This window comes from Bubalus bubalis, chromosome 10 (genome assembly GCF_019923935.1).
Source record: "Bubalus bubalis isolate 160015118507 breed Murrah chromosome 10, NDDB_SH_1, whole genome shotgun sequence".
Lineage (NCBI taxonomy): Eukaryota > Metazoa > Chordata > Mammalia > Artiodactyla > Bovidae > Bubalus > Bubalus bubalis.
Window position 1 is genome coordinate 12,935,191 of NC_059166.1, and position 17,091 is coordinate 12,952,281.

At 43.6% G+C, this 17,091-nt stretch overlaps 1 protein-coding gene across 3 annotated transcripts in view; it reads left to right on the forward strand.

Annotated features, from left to right (window-relative positions):
* The window catches only part of CNKSR3 (CNKSR family member 3), a 106,135-nt gene that overhangs the window by 50,162 nt on the left and 38,882 nt on the right, over positions 1–17,091 (forward strand). For 2 of the 3 annotated variants that reach the window (XM_044924063.2, XM_006074362.4), the window contains exon 2: positions 14,439–14,602. In XM_044924063.2, coding sequence (XP_044779998.2) covers positions 14,439–14,602 — 164 coding nt within the window. Of the gene's footprint in view, positions 1–14,438; positions 14,619–17,091 lie in introns of those variants that run through there. The other variant, XM_025294341.3, reaches the window with a different exon arrangement.

A 17,091-nucleotide genomic window follows, 5' to 3' on the forward strand; every position in this document is an offset into this window, starting at 1 on the left:
ACTGATGTTGAAGCTGCAACTCCAATAGTTTGGCCACCTGATGCGAAGAGCTGACTCCTTTGAAAGACCCTGATGCTAGGAAAGATTGAGGGCAGGAGGAGAAGGGGACGACAGAGGATGAGATGGCTGGATGGCATCACCAACTCAATGGACATGAGTTTGAGTAAACTCCAGGAGTTGGTGATGGACAGGGAGGCCTGATGTGCTGCAGTCCATGGGGTCACAAAGAGTTGGACACGATTGAGTGATCGAACTGACTGACTGAACTGGCTTTGGTATTTGAGCCCTTGCCCTTTCTTTTAACAGGGGGTTGGATGATGGTGGTGTTTTACAGTTTGAGGATGGGAAGAAGCTGGTGACCTAAGATCCATGGGACTCCATGTAGTTTAGCCTGCCAGGCTCCTCTGTCCATGGGATTCTCCAGGCAAGAATACTGGAATGGGTTGCCATTACCTTCTCCAGGGGCTCTTCCTGACCCAGGGATCAAACCTGGGTCCCCTGCAGGCAGATTCCTTACTTTCTGAGCCACCAGGAAAGCCCCAAGATTACAGAATTGTATGGGGATTCTCTGGCAGTTCAGTGGTTAGAACTTGGCGTTTACATTGCTGTGGGCTTGGGTTCAATCCCAAGTTGGGGAACTAAGATCCTATAAGCCATGCACTGAGGACAAAAACAAAAGACTAGAGAATTGTAGAAATGTGGTGCTTTTCTGACCATAGGGCCAGCTTCTCAGCCCCTGCCTTTGCACGTTGAGGGATGGGCGACACAATCTGCTTGAGGTCACCCAGCTCCTAAGACCTGGAGTCACAGGCCTGCATGCTCTTCACTCTGCACAACATAAAAGTGACTTTGCAAGCTGATGACTTATGAGATCAGTGCCACTCAGTAGCATAGGATGTGGGACATTTCATGTTTTACCAGAGAGTAGTAAAAATTGGGATTTTTCTGGAGAATGAGGAGAAAGTGTCACTTTAATCTTTCAGGAAACCAGAGTGAACATTTTCTCAAGCCACGATTATGGAAAACTTGTGGGGATTTTGTGTGAAAGAACCCAGAAGATTCTTCCTCTGCTACATCACAGCTGTAAGGGCTAGGACCTTCTGTATGGGGTTTCCCATCAGGAATATCAGTAATGTCCACAGCTCTGGTCTGAGGGGGTTCCAGAAAGAAAGATGAGGAGATGAGAGCCAGACGGGGTCCCTCAGAGGAGTATGGCAGATGGAAGGAGATGGGGTCCTACAGCCTTCACCATTCACCCCTTTGGAGTTGGGGTCTTCAACCTCAGCCAGGATTTCTTTTCTTTTTTCTATTTTATCCAGCCAGTATCTGAGGTGGGTCATCAACAGAAGCATGCACGGGCCTCATGTTTTAGAGAGAGAGGCAAATGCAGACTAATGAACAAAGAGATGCTCACAGGCTCGCTGAGTCCTAGGAAGGAAGCAGATAGGACATACAGTGACGAACAGTGGTGATGTTCAGTGGAGACCTTCCTGGGGTCTCCCTGTAACGTGATATCTGAGCTGAGATGAGGGGTGAGGAGGAATCCGCATTCCAGGTTCAAGGAGCATCATGGGGACGGGTGTTGAGGTAGAAAGGACCAGACATCCTCCGTGTCGAGCATGGTGGTCTGGGGAGGATGCAGCAGGACATGAAGTTGGAGAGGCGGGCAGGACCCAGACAGATCAGTCTGGACTTTGCTGGCCGCAGATTTTACCCCAGGTGCCATGGGAGCCAGCAGGACTTGGAGCAAGTGAGTAACATTTAAACTGTGTGTTGAGAAGGTTTTAATGAGCGTTGAGAATGTCAGTCTACGTGAAAGGTGTCAAGCACCAAAAATCATATATGACCCGATTTATGTGCAATATCTAGACTCCATTATGTGAAATAGCCAGGCAGACCCAGAGAGACAGAAAGTAGGTTCTACTGGTGGGGGTGGGGTGGTGAAATGGGCAGTAACTACTTTAAGGGTCCAGAGGTGTTTTTTTTGGGGGGGGTAGGATTGAAAATGTAAATTTGGTTGTGGTTATGGTTGCAGAATATACCAGAACTCATTGAATTGTACACTCTATATAGGTGAATTGTAGGTGGATTGTAGGTTCTGTACATGCTAGTTCAATAAAGCTGTTATCAAAAAAAGATTGATGCCGCCTGACAAACCTACTCCATTGTCCTAGGCATCTGTCACCAACTTTGTAGCTGCGCGGGCCTTTCTCCACTCTCCTTGTATGTGAACATCCCTTTCATCAGCTGCTGATATTGTCGGCTTCTTGCATCAAACTGAGACAGGCTGGGACCTGGGACCCCTTGCTGCAATGTTTGCATCTGGACACACCTCTCCTCCAGCAATAAAATACAAAGAAACTGTATGGGACTAAAAATAACTACATGCTTGAGCATTTGGGCCAAATTATGGACAAGAAGATACAAAGAGACCAAGAAACCCAACTGCCCCTTTTGAAGAGCCCAGAGTGAAAGTAGGTGGTCAGGAACAAAAGCAGATACTGCGCATGCCCCCTGCCCTCAACACCACCTAAGGGGTGGTCAAGCCACCTGTCATCCTTCCAGCCCGACCTCTGGACACACCCCTATCCCCACCCTGGTGCTCCTTCTCACTCCCCCTGCTGCAGCAGGGGGCCCGATAAAGCCTTGCCTGAATTTCTTGCCTGGCCTTTGATCAATTTCTATTGCAGGAGGCGAAGAACTCTGGAGGGTAACAAAACCCTCAGGTCTTCCAATCTCATACAGGCTTCAGTACTGTCCTTTCACATGGCTCACATGTGTGTGTGAGTGTGTGTGTACATGTGCTCAGTTGCTCAGTCATGTCCAATTCTTTGCGGCCCTGTGGACTGTAGCCCACCAGGCTCCTCTGTCCATGGGACTCTCCAGCCAAGAATACTGGAGTGGGTTGCCATTTCCTCCTCCAGGGGATCTTCCTGAACCAGGGATCAAACCCATGTCTCCTGCATTGGCAGGCAGAGTACTTTACCATTGCACCACCTGGGAATCCCAGAGGGTTGGACAGACTGTAGTTTTTCCATGGATATCTCAATGGACTCAGACAAACTGGAGGTGACTGTGTTGCGTGTTCATCTCCTCAAGGTAGAACTTGCTCCTGGGTGGTATTGACACTCAAGCAATGAGTGCAGCTTCCAGGTTTTGCTCCTGTGGCTGCCACCTGCTCCACACTCTTGAGTGGCTCGTCTGTAGTACCATGAACTTAAACTTGCTGTGTGTCCAGGAAACTGGGTTCAGGGTAAGCATGCCAGTGACAATAGTTTTTAGCCAATGTTTGGCTTTTAGACCAAATCTAATTTATAGTTTTGGAAAAATAAACTGTGCTGGGGGTGGTGGAGAGTATAATTTACTGGGCAAAGGACAGTAAATTCTTTTCTCATCTTTCACGTGTTGCCCCCCTCCCTCCCGACTCAGTCCATGGTTCCAGAATTGGATACAGTGGTTTGGTTACTGAATTACAACACGGGCCTTGGAAAGTTCACATTTCTTTTACCCCAAGTATTGTGGCTTGCTTTGTGTTCATCTTCACGATTTTGTTTTTGTTTTTAGCATCTGAAAACTTGCCTTGCTGTCTTTGTTTAATAACAACGGTTATATGTATGTGTACGTAGACACAGAGTTGCAGACATCTACATCACTGTTGAACTTCTTTCCTGCCCTCGGTGTTATCTTTCAAGTTTATCATACTTTTGGGGGTTAGGGGCAAGGGAAGGGAAATGCAATGCTGAGCCATCAGAGCTCTTATTATATTCTGAATTTTCATCATCCCTGTAGACCATCAGTTCTTTGGTTGATTCTGATTCGCATGTCAGTGCTTTTTCAGTGATTTAGAGCAGTATAAATATCTTCCCCAAACGATGGTTTCAGACAACAGTAACTTCTGTCCTTTCCCCTGTCCCCACTCTGGTCTCCCCTTTGAGGCTGGACTCAGGATGCTGGGGGCATAGCAGGCTGCCCTTTCACAGCATCAGAAGTTGTGCAGAGTCTGGGTAGGGGTGGGGGCAGGGGAGGAGTTGCCAGGCCTGTATCTTGGAAGCCAGAGTTTCCTGGTGAAAATCTTCAGTTGAGTTGCATTCTTTCCTAGTTCATAAACCTCAAATGAAGGCAGCTCATCTGACTGTTGTTTTCTGGGTAACTTGAATCCTTGAACTCCTATTTTCACTTTCTTAAATTATCCTGGCATGGATATATTTGCTATTTCCAAGTTTTGTTTCAGTCATAAATCCATGTATATAGTAAAACCCAAGGAGTTGGCTGGCTATTTGGTTCCATCTTCTGATGTCCTCAGAGTGATGTAAGTCTTAGAAGACTTTGGTTACTAGCAAGAAACTTGAGTTTGCTTTAGAAACTTTGGTTGCTTCTCCATAAGACATCAAAGCTACATTCTTTTGCAGCTCTTCCATGATGTGTGGACCAGCCTCTCCTAAATGTTTAAAAGCACAGACTTTAAAAAAATAATAATTTATTTATTTTAATTGGAGGCTAATTACTTTACAATATTGTGGTGGTTTTTGCTATACATCTGCATGAATCAGCCACGGGTGTACACGTGTCCTCCTGTGCCGAACCCCCTGACCCCCGACCTCCCTCCCCATCCCATCCCTCTGCGTTGTCCCAGTGCACCAGCTTTGCGTGTCCTATTTCATGCGTTGAACTTGAACTGGTGATCTATTTCACATATGGTAATATACACGTTTCAATGCTATTCTCTCAAATCATCACACCCTCGCCTTCTCCCACAGAGAAGTCCAAAAGAGTCCCAACAGAGTCCAAAAGTCTGTTCTTTACATCTGTGTCTCTTTTGCTGTCTTGCATATAGGGTCATCATTACCATCTTTCTAAATTCCATATATATGCGTTAATGTACTGTATTGATGTTTTTCTTACTGACTTACTTCACTCTGTATAAAAGGCTTCAGTTTCTTCCACCTCATTAGAACTGACTCAAATGCATTCTTTTTAATAGCTGAGTAATATTCCATTGTGTATATGTACCACAACTTTCTTATCCATTTGTCTGCTGATGGACATCTAGGTTGCTTCCATGCCCTAGCTATTGTAAACAGAAAAGCACAGACTTTTCTTTTGTCTTCAGTATTTCTGTTTTTTCAGCTTGGTACGCGCCCCCTTCCTCGCCACCCTAGAGAGTCAGCAAAGTGTCCCTCCTCCTCAAAATAAGCTGCTCCATCCCCTGAACATAGTGAAGAGGCTTTGTTGGTTCGCAGTTGAGCTTCTAGTATCCCTGTGGCTGCATCTTTGGATGTGTTTGGATTTTAAGCAGCTTCTGCTTTCAAGGCGGCGGCAGCCTTGGGCATGACTTCGTATCTCACAGCTCTAATGAGGGCAGAAACCCTGATGGAGTTTTTCTCAAGACCAGATGCATTCATTTTGATGATTGTCTTTGGCTCTAAGGAGGTTTGGGATTCCAGTTCCTGAGCAATTTATTCCCTTCTTTATACTCTGCAACTGTGAGTGCAGGTATCAGTACTAAGTGGAGAAGTGTAGACTTTTAGATCTGAAAAGTACTGAGAGAGCTTTTTAAAAATTTATTATTTTTTTAAGTTTATTTTTAATTGGAGGATAATTGGTTTACAATGCTGTATTAGTTTCTGCTGTACAACACGGTGAATCAGCCATGTGTGTACATATATCCCTTCCTACTTGAACCTCCCTCTTAACCCTGAGAGTTCTTTTCAGACATTACGTTTAGTTCTTGTCCTCTTTCTTCAAATTATATTTAACCAGAAGCCTGGTAGGATGACAGAGAAAATCAAAGAAGTGAGTAAAAAGTGTGTGGGGGTGTCAGTCTTAATGGAAGTCTGTTAGTTCACACGAGGGGCCCAAGAACTGGAAGTAAGTGATTTTGCTAGTGTGTACATGGCAGGACAGGGACCAAAGCCAGGCTGAGAAATCAGGTTCCCTTCATTAGAAAGCAAGGCATTGGTTACCAGGGGCCATGGAGAAAGAATTGACCCAGCAAAAGGGCCCAAGGCAACTGTTTGGGGTGATAGAAATGTTCACATCATGATTGAGGTGTCATTACATGGCTGTATGTATTTGTCAAAATTCATTGACTTGTAAACTGAAAAGGGGTGAGTTTTGTTGTATATAAAGTGGATAGAAATTGTAAGAGGTCTGGACTCCCTGGTGGTCCAGTGGTTAATATTTCTCGTGCCCAGTACAGGGGTTCCTGATCTCTAGGTCAGGGAGCTAGACCCCACACGCTGCAGTGAAGACTGAAGAGTCCCCGTGCCACAACTAAGATCTGGTGCAGCCGGATAAATAAAGACAAAATTATTAAAAAAAAAATTGTAAAGTGTCTCCTAAAACATGTTCAGGACTTTTTTGGGGTGAGAGGAAGGGAGATAACATTTTTTTTCCTGCTTTTTAATTTGGTGTAATTATATCAAGTGATTCTTCTAAAAATACAAAAAGAAAAGAATCAGAGTCACCTCATTCCCAGTCTCGTCTGTTTTTCCAGTTGGCAGATTTATCATCCCTCAGAACTACTTACTCGTTGCTGCTGTTGGTTATACCAAGGCTTGGCGCACCTTTTCTGTCAAGGGCCAGATAGTAAATATTTTAGGCCTTGGAGGCATTTGGTCTCTGTCTCAACTACTCAGTTCTGTTATTGTATCTCGAAAGCAGCCAGAGACAATATGTAAACAAAAGAGCGTGGCTGTGTTCCCATGAAACTTTACCTCCCAAACTGAGCAGTGGGCTGGATTTGGCCCATCAGTTGTATTTGCCAGTCTCTGAGTTACACCTTTGTTCCTTTCAGAGAAACTCAGGGTGTTTTCTCCATCATCAGCAGAAGGAGGAATGTTATAGAAAAGTGGGATTGTAGAGGTGTTTGGAAGAGGACAGTTCCTGAAAGTCTTGGAATGCCCTGCTAAGCTCACGGATTTGGATCTGTTAAGCAGAGGATGGTTTTTGCTCAGGTGGGATTGTGGAGGCTGAACTAAGGGGAAGAAGGGACTGCACATGGCAACCAGTTTCTAGATGAGTGTAGAAACCCAGGCAGCTGTGACAATGAGATAAGATGGAGGGCTCTTGTGGAGGCCCTCTCAACTCAACATTGAGAGGGCGAGAACTCAAAGGCCTGAAGACTGGAAGTCCTGGGGCTGAAGAATCTGGAGGAGGAGGAGGGGGATGGCTCCCACTTTCTAGCTTGGACAACTCTGTAAGTCTTGGAGTCATTGACCAAAATGAAAGTGGGGGAGAAGCAGGCTTGATGAGAAAGATGAGGAGTTCAGGTTTGAATTGTTTTGAGTTTTAGATGAGTTAAAAGAATCTGGGAGGCATCATTGTAGAGATCTGTGGCTTTCAGGCTTTTTGTTTTTTCTTTTTTTATCACAATGGACAGCATGCGGGGTCTTAGGTTCCCCAGCCAGGAACTGGCCTGTGCCCCCTGCAGTGGAAGCACCACTGGCCCTCCTGGAAAGCCCCTGGAGCTTTGAGATTTTTGATGGTGCTTTCCCAGGGCACACATCAGCAATACATGGATACTTAACTATAAGCAATGCACACATTCTGCTGGACTAGTGTGCATATTATGAAACCTAATATAAGAAATTTATTGTTCAGTTGCTAAGTTGTTCCTGACTCTTTGGGACCACATGGACTGTAGCACGCCAGCCCCTCCATCCTCCGCTATCTGCTGGAGTTTGCTCAGATTCATGTTCATTGTGTCAGTGATGCTGTCTAACCACCTCATCCTTTCCCGCCTCCTTCTCCTTTTGCCTTCAATATAAGAAGTGTGCTGAGTTGCTTCAGTCGTATCCAACTCTTTGTGACCCTATGGACTGTAGCCCATCAGGCTCCTCTGTCCATGGGGCTTCTCCAGGCTAGAAATCTGGAGTCGGTTACCATGCCATCCTCCAGGGGATCTTCCTGACTCAGGGATGGAACCCTCTTCTCCCGCATTGGCAGGTGGATTCTTTACCACTAGTACCACCTGGGAAGCCCCAATATAAGAAATAGGCATTTCCAAAGGGGTAAGAAATATTTTTTTTAAAAAAATCACAAAACAAATACCTGTTTAATGTGTGACTATTCATTAACATGAGATGTGATACTATATTTCTCTTAGATTTGGTCATGATTAGGTTAAAAGCATCAGTTCACCCCTTTTAATAGTTAGCTTGTGCTTGGGTTACCTTCAGTGTGCAGTTCATTCTGCTTTTCGTGCTTTTCAGATCAGTAGGGGAAGACAGAGGATCTTGAGCCGAAAAAGGGAAATCATGGCTGTAGTTTCTCTCCTCAAAGTGGACACTGGATATTATGATAGGGGAGAAAGAGGATGGCTTGGGAGGAAACTGGCTTCTTCCACGTTGAGGGGAGGAACTGTGCTTCCATCAGGGACCTCGGCAGGTGCAAAGGCTGGCTGTACCCTTTTGTCTCAGGCTGTCCCTGGGGCTGAGACAGGCTGGGGCCCGGGACCCTTTGCTGCAGTGCTTAGACAAACATCTCCTGGAGCAACAGAATACAAAGAAACTAGAAGGGACAAAAATAAGCATGTGCATGTCCAATTGGGGCAAGTTATGGACAATAAGATACAAAAAGACCAAAAACTCCCAACTGCCACTTCTGAAGAGCTGGGAGCGAAACAGCGTATTGCACTTGCCCCCAGCACACAGGAGCACCGAAGTGGCGGGCAAACCGCCTAAGCCTCCCCTCCAAACCAGCCCTGACCCGCCCCTACCTCCCTCCATATAAGGAACCAGCTTGCCCGCCTCGGGGAGGGAGTAAGGGGACATGTTACCTGTTTTTGCTCCCTTTGCTGCAACAGGGGCCCCAATAAAGCCTTTCCTGAATTTCTTGTCTGATCTCTTATCAATTTCTATTGATTAAGGAGGCCAAACACCGTGGTCAGCAACAGAATCACCTCCCTTTCTCCTTCTAGAGACACTGGTTGTTCTTTTGACTCATTAGGAAAGGCCGGTGGGTCAAGGGCTTGTCTGATAAAGCAAAACGTATTCCTCAGTCCTTTAACTGAGCTAAAACTCAGCACACCCTGTGTTTCAAACATGGTGTTACTGCCGAAACTCGGACTGCTGTACCTAAACCACTGGTATCAACCAGCTTTAAACTTAAGGCCAACAAACCTTGACAAACCAGGGTGACAAAGAACAGTAATTCCAGAAGGATAGAGTTGGGTGGTAAGTAGTGTTATTATCTCTGTTTTACAAGTGAGCCAACTGGGTTACTTGTTCCAGGTACCCAGTTAGCAGGAAGTGGACGGAGATTGGACTCGGGCTCTTAACCACTGCCCTCTTGGCTTTTCTGATATAAATCAGAGAGCAGTATTTTTAAAAATCATGAGATGTTTGTTTTTTTCCTTTTTGCCTTTGGGATTTCTTTGAGAGTGTAGGATTATTTGCAGGTTTAAGGATGGGGGAGTCTGGGTGTCTCTCCCTGCAGCTTCCATTCTGTGGGAACCCTATCCTTTTCCTTCGTGGTTCTTTTCACATTGAATTGTGTGTTTAATTTAATTTGTATAAATGGAATGTCTTTAATCTAATTTTGTGTAATTATGTCTTTCTCTCAGCCCTGGTAGACTTTCTGTAAGTTCCTTGAAGCAAAGAACTGGTAAATAGATACATTTGACAAATAAGTTACAGTGCAAGGTGTATTACAAATTCTAAAACCAGTTCATTTTAAATTGGGATTTTCCCCTCCTTTGTGGGACTGCATAATAGTTTGATTTGGCTGTTTGTGAATGTTTAATTGTATTCTAAACAATAGGATAACTGAACAATAGGCCATGATGTATTAGAATAATAAAACTGGAGACAATACTATTTAAAACATAGCATATTCAATATATGTGTCCCTTGAGGGGAAAGTCTTTTTATTTTTGAAGTTTTTTTATTGAGGTATAGTTGTTTTACAATGGTGTGTTAGTCTCGAGTATGCAGGAAAGTGATTCAGTTATACATATATATGTATATTTCTATTCCTTTCCAGAGTCTTTTCCATTGTAGGTTATTATAAGATATTGAATATAGTTCCCTGTGCTATACAGTAAGTCCTTCTTGGTTATTTATTTATAGTACTGTGTCTATTAATCCCAAATTCTTAATTTATCCCTTCCCCTTTGGTAACTGTAAGTTTGTTTTCTTCATGAGTCTCTTTCAAAGTTCATTGTATTTTTTTTTTATTCTACATATAAGTGATATCATTTATTTGCTTTTCTCTGACTTACTTCACTTAGTATCTCTAAGTTCATCCATGTTGCTGCAGATGACATTATTTCATTCTTTTTTATGGCCGAGTAAGGGGAAAGAGTGGAAACAGTGGCAGACTTTATTTTTTTGGGCTCCAAAATCACTGCAGAAGGTGATGTAGCCATGAAATTAAAAGACGCTTACTCCTTGGAAGGAAAGTTATGACTAACCTAGATAGCATATTCAAAAGCAGAGTCATTACTTTGACAACAAAGGTCCATCTAGTCAAGGCTATGGCTTTTCCAGTAGTCATGTATGGATGTGAGAGTTGGACTGTGAAGAAGGCTGAGCGCCGAAGAATTGATGCTTTTGAACTGTGGTGTTGGAGAAGACTCTTGAGATTCCCATGGACTGCAAGGAGATCCAACCAGTCCATTCTAAAGGAGATCAGTCCTGGGTGTTCTTTGGAAGGAATGATGCTAAAGCTGAAACTCCAGTACTTTGGCCACCTCATGCGAAGAGTTGACTCATTGGAAAAGACTCTGATGCTGGGAGGGATTGGGGGCAGGAGGTGAAGGGGACGACAGAGGATGAGATGGCTGGATGGCATCACTGACTCGATGGATATGAGTTTGAGTGAACTCTGGGAGTTGGTGATGGACAGGGAGGCCTGGCGTGCTGCGATTCATGGGGTCGCAAAGAGTCGGACATAAATGAGCGACTGAACTGAACTGAACTGAATATCCCAGTGTGTGTGTGTGTGTGTGTGTGTGTGTGTGTGTGTGTATCACATCTTTATCCATTTGTCTTTTGATGGGCATTTAAATTGCTTCCACAGTGGGGAGTCTTTAAGTCGCTCTAGATTCTGTATTTGGGCAGGTAATCACATGGTGTTTCTACTTGGTAATTCTACTACATCTTGGGGATCTTTTGATTAGTTGAGGTCAAATCATTTATAGTCCTCTGAATCCTCCAGGAGATGCTGGACCTTTCTCAGGCAAATGTTCTGCTGTTTTCTTCACTTCTCTCTTGTCCTATCCAGAAACGTCTTTACATCTCCCATATCAGCCTTCTTCTTTGTGTCCAAAATATTTACTTAATGCTCTGAAGCTATTTCTGAAATCTTGTTTCTTCAGTGGAACTTTTCACAGTTAAAAGAGAAGTCTGGCCTCATCTTTATTTCTACTTATTATTAAAGGATGGAGTTTTATGAACACCTGTGGTGCATGTGGTCCTTCACTTTAAGTGTAATGGACTAGTTTATTCTGCACATGAGAAGTCACGTGAGCCGGTCTTATTCTCGTATTTTGAGCCAAGAACTTGCTTGGCACGGTAAACATGAATCGTAATTCTGTTGGTCATTGGGCCTTGCTTATTTTAGGAAAAAGTTTATCACGTGTGGATGAGCATGAAGTAAAACATCCTTAGGTTTGTGTTGGTTTGTGAGAGCTGTCATAACATAGCCCCACAGACTGGGTGGCTGAAACAACAAGGAATCTAATTTCTCCAAATTCTGGAGGCCAGAAGTCTGAGATCATAGTATGCGCAGAGATGGTTTCTTCTGAGGCCTCTCTTCCTGGCTTGTAGAGACCTTCCCCTATGTCTTCACATGCTCTTCTCTGGGTACGTATGTCTCCTTTTCTCATAAGAACACCAGTCATACTGGGTTTGTGTGCTCAGTCGCTCAGTCGTGTCCGACTCTTTGTGACCTCATGAACTGTAGCCCACCAGGCTCCTCTGTTCATGGGATTTTCCAGGCAAGAATATTGGAGTCAGTTTCCATTTCCTCCTTCATATTGGGTTTGGGCTCACCCATATGACCTCGTTTGACTTAATCAACTCTTTAAAAACATTACCTCCAAGTTCAGTAATGTTCTGAGGTACTGCTGATTAGAACTTTAACATAGGTATCTTGGGAAGATTGATTCAGCTGTAACAGGGTTTAAATGTTTAATATAATTGTCCTAAACATTTATGACAAATTAGACCAAAAATTCCTTTTAAAGCTTAAGAGCAGGCAAGGAAAGAGAACATTCTGAAGGAGGGGAGGGTGTAAGATATTGAATCAATCTGGCTTAAAACTGGCTAAGTAATTTAGGGTAAAATTCACAGTGATTAGTCTTTTGTTCATACTTTCCCAGTTTTGGGGGTCAATGAAATGTGAAGTACCTTCTCAGGACCCCTGGGTTTCCATGCTTCTGTTTTAATAGCTGTGATTAGACCTTACTCCTTACTTAGGAGCAAGCTTGGAGAGGAATTTTTATAGTCCCGTGTTTGCTGGGTAGAATGCAAAAGGATTGGGGCTTGTGTCAACAAACCTTGATTTGAATTTGAGCTCTTTTCTTCTATATTGGGCTGAAGAAAATGGCTAACAAAATCGTTCTCTTGGCATTGTACCAGCTATGTAACCGTGGACAAGGTACAGAATTTCCATGAGCCTTGATTTAGTCATCTATGAAATGGGAATAGAGTTGTAAGGAGGCTCTCCTTGTCTCTGGGACTATCACTGTTGTGCCCTGGAGATAGACTCTGCCCCCTTGCAGACCGCCCTGGGTACCCTGGACGGTTACCCTCAATACCTGCTGGCTGGTGTGGCCTCCACTACCTGCTTGACTCACATGCAATGGAGGCCACCGGTGGCTCGAGGCCATCAAAGTGGAGGTGGGTTTATATAGTTGCCACAACCTCGCTGCTGTGTGACAGAACCCCTCTGTTAGACAGATGTCTCTTCAGGGAGGGTGGGTTAGACTAGTTACTACTAGTTACCATAGTAACTTGTTACCATAAAATTAATTTTTTCTTAATCTCTGCTTCAAGTATTTGATAGTCCCAAATGGTTATTAGGGCTCTGTTTCTCTTTCTACATCTTATCAGGAGGCAAATGGTGAAAGTTTTTGCCACTTTAAAAACTTTCAAAGTAGTGGGGCAGAGATATCACTTAACACATTTTGAGTGCTAAATGGACTCTAGATTTTGAGGTTTGTGGACTCTAGTATTGCCAAAAGTAAGTGCCAGACCTATGTCTACTTTCCTGGTTCAGAGTACCCACATAGAGAGCTTTCGGGAGGGGTAAATGAAGTGTGTGTGTGTGGGGGGGGGGAGGGGACAGCAGCATGCCTTCCACATACTTTTTCAGGTTAAATTGAGTTTTCCTCCTTTGTGTGGGATTGAATTTATAAAAATCTAGTCTTTTAAAACACTCAGGTGGCTTTTATTATTAGGCTTAAATAGATAAACAGATTTAGTGTGAAATCTGCTAGTAAAACCATTAAAACATGTTGACAAGAGAGTTCTCTATACAGGAATAAAGAATCCCAAGTTTTATTAGGCTTACCTATTTCAATCATTATATAAGAATATTAAAATACAGCATTGTTGGCAGTAGTATTTGACCTGGAAAAATTCCCATAAGTGAACCCATTGAACATTGTCTTTGTCTGGCTCCACTTCTGAAAGCTTCTCCTCTGGATTCTGTATTCATCAGAACTTTTCAGTTGCAAGGGACAGAAATTCAACACAGATAAGCTTAAGCTAAAATGGAAATTTATTTTGATATAAGTAAAAATATTCTGGGGTTAGAAGTATCTTTAAACAGGATTAGATCCAGGGACACGTAGGATATTACTGGGGCATCATCTTTGTCTCAAATGTATTTATTAAAAAAAAAAATCAGAAAAGTGACTCCCAGAACTCCTAAGACTGTATCTTTATGACTTCTAATTGGAAAAGAAGAAAGAGACTTTGTCTTCATTTGTTCACATATCAAATCTCAGGGGAGATTTTGATTGGTTCTGCTTGAATCACATGTTCATCCCTGAACCTATTACTGGCTGGTGGATAGAATAGTGTGGCCAATCACTGTGGCAGAGCATCTTCATTGGCATGTCCACTGGAATCACATAGGCTGGGAGAGGGCTGATGTTCCAGAGAAAGACTGCTTAGCCAACAGACAAATGTATGTGTAGCACAGGTAACTAGCTTTTCAAACCACCAGGGGTTAGTGTTTATTCTTCTAGCTAAAAGGGAATGGAAAGATAACTGTCAAAATTGTGGGATCCATCTGAAAATTTAAGCTGTGATTTGAATTTAAAATTTAGATTTAAAACTTGTTTAAGAAGATGAGAACACACTTGATTGTGTGGACCATGAAATAGTGGAGCATAATTGGTGATTCCTGAGGTTGATTTAAATGTGGGCATTTTTTGGAGTAAGGGAACAAAATGACAATAATGGACTGTTTTGCTTTCTTGGTAGGGTTAGATGATTGCCTGCAGCAGTATGTCCACAAGTTTGAACGAGAGAAGATTAACGGAGAGCAGCTGCTACAGATTTCCCACCAGGATCTTGAGGAGCTGGGTGTCACACGCATTGGACACCAGGAACTTGTGCTGGAGGCTGTCGACCTTCTCTGTGCACTGGTTAGTTCAGGAAAAGGTGATCTGTACTGGGATGATGGTTTTTTTAAAAGAATCTCACCTTTTAAATCTCCTTGGTTTTGCTATCTTGCTTGTCATCATTTTCTTAATGATCCACTGAAGTAGAGCATGAGCTGAAGATAATATCAGAAGGGAAGAAAAGAAATAATTTTCTAGGAAGAGCTGGCAAACAATAGCCTGAACCTTCAATCTGGCCTGTTGTCTATTTTTGTAAATAAAGTTTTATTGGAACACAGCCATGCCCATTCATTTAAGTGTTATCTGTGACTACTTTTATGTTACTGTGGTAGAGTTGGGTAGTTGTTTCAGGAACAGTGTAGCCTCTTAAGGCTGAAAATATTTGCTCTCTTGGCCTTTACAGAAAAAGTTTTCCTTTTATGGAAAAAATTCTGTATTCATTTTATTTTCCTATCTTTTATAAAGAATAAAAAGATGAAGATGGTCCTGAATGAACATGTCATCTTCTCCATTGAAATGACAAATGGGGTTTGATTTTTTTGGTCTGTTTTTGTTGCATAAAAATCATTTTTATATTTTACAGATATTTTTGATAGTTTAATAACTGATGCTGGTGCTTGAAATATTCAGCCTATGAAATGGCAGCTGGATGGGGAAAAAAAAATGTGAACTTAGTTACATTTCACAGTGGACTGAGTTTTGGCTTGAACATGAGTGAGTTAAATCTGGCCAGGTTCTGACTCTTCATTGCATCTGTGATGTGGGGAGTATTTATAGCTCTTTTAGGTGTGGGCTAAAACCACCTCCAAGGGCATCGTGTTTATAAACTGGTTGGCATAGGGTGAGATCCACGTCAATTGTGGTGCCATGCAAAGGATGCCATTTCCTTAACTGTCTTGCTTTGGACAAAGTCGGCAGCATTCAGACTGCTCTGCTGTGAACCTGAGCCAAGGGCATATACAATTACATCACTGAGAATGGTGGGAAAAAATGTGCTGCCGATTGCTTGCCATTGGCGGTCTGCGTCCCGTTGATTACATAACACTTGCTGCATTGTGCGTGTTCTTCTTAAAATGGACAGAGCCTTGTCTTCTGCTCTGAGATGCCCTACACTTGTTTAGGAAAGTAACGGGGGAAATTGTGGTTGATGAATGAGCTGCCACCAGGGACACGCTGTGGCCAAGTGGTGTGAGCGCTGGCCTGGGAGGCAGGGTTTTGCATTTTAATCCAGGCTCTGCTGCACACTCTTGGCTCTGTGACCTCCAGGGAGACCGCAGTGTCTGTTTTCCCCATTTGTGCAGTGACACTCCCCTAGATGTGAAAGCCTACACTTTGTAGCAGCAGAGTGAGGAGGTTTTTGCTGAGGGCATATGGGACAGGGGATCAATTTCCCGTTTGGAGCCTCAGTAGGAAATGGGCCCCAGCCTCCCTCCTTCAGCCGGTGACCTGTCCAGCATCCATCAATCAGGGAGTCAATCCACCCCAAGGTGGGTCCCACTGTGGTCCTCACACCTTGGGGGCTTCATGCATGGGGCTGTGTCAGGAGTAGCAGGGAGATTGTCTTTGACTTCAATCCCCGGGGAAAGTAGCCTGGTTCTTACTGGATGGGTCCAGCTGCTACATGGCCTTCTGGCTTGGTTCTGGAAGTGGCCATGGCCCCAGGACAGTGCTGAGCAGCTCGATCAAGGTGTCCATCCTCCCTACTAGCGTGCCAGTCTGCTTCTCTAGAGCCTGGTGCGAGCTTTTAGACACAGCTGCCCGTCACACAGGATCATGTGTATCTGGGCAAAGAAAGGTCAGAGGGATGGGGGCGGGAGTTCCGGGTCTGGGAGACTTCCTCCATGCCCCACAGAGTATGGCAGCAGAACCAGCATTTAGCTGTGTACTAACATGTAGGTGTTTTGCGCTCCCCAGAATATGTCCTAGTCCTGTTTATGATTAAAACTTACGTGTTTAATACAGTAAGACATGTTTGAGTTTACTCGTGTTGCGCTTTCTGGGAACATTGCTTTTTGGTCTTTTTCTGCTGTTTCAGATCATCTCTTTGGCTTTGCGGTACGGCTTGGAGGGCAGGTAAATTACTTTGAAATCCACAAGATGGAAGGAGAGGAGGCAGGATGGACTGCAGGCACGTTGTGGACGTCAAGCGGGATATTTAACATAACAGCTGCCTCTCTGCTTCCCCTCCCTTCTCTACCTCTTAAAATATTAGACTAAAGTGAACAAAGCTGGAGAAATGCCAGAACCTAAAGCTGTGTTTTATCTCCTACGATTTCCTTCTAATTTCCTTTGTAGACAAAGTTTTGACCTCAGACTCTTTCTGGGCATGTTTCGTGTAGCAGAGTGCCAGTGAATGCATTTGACAGGAGGGTCATGAAAGGGTCTTAAATGAATGTGCCTATTTTGAGTCAGGGAGGGTTTTCGAGCATTCAGTAAAATATCTTTAGCCTGGCTATAATCTCCTTTTAAAATATTCTTATTATAATACATCTGTTTATTATATCAATACCATG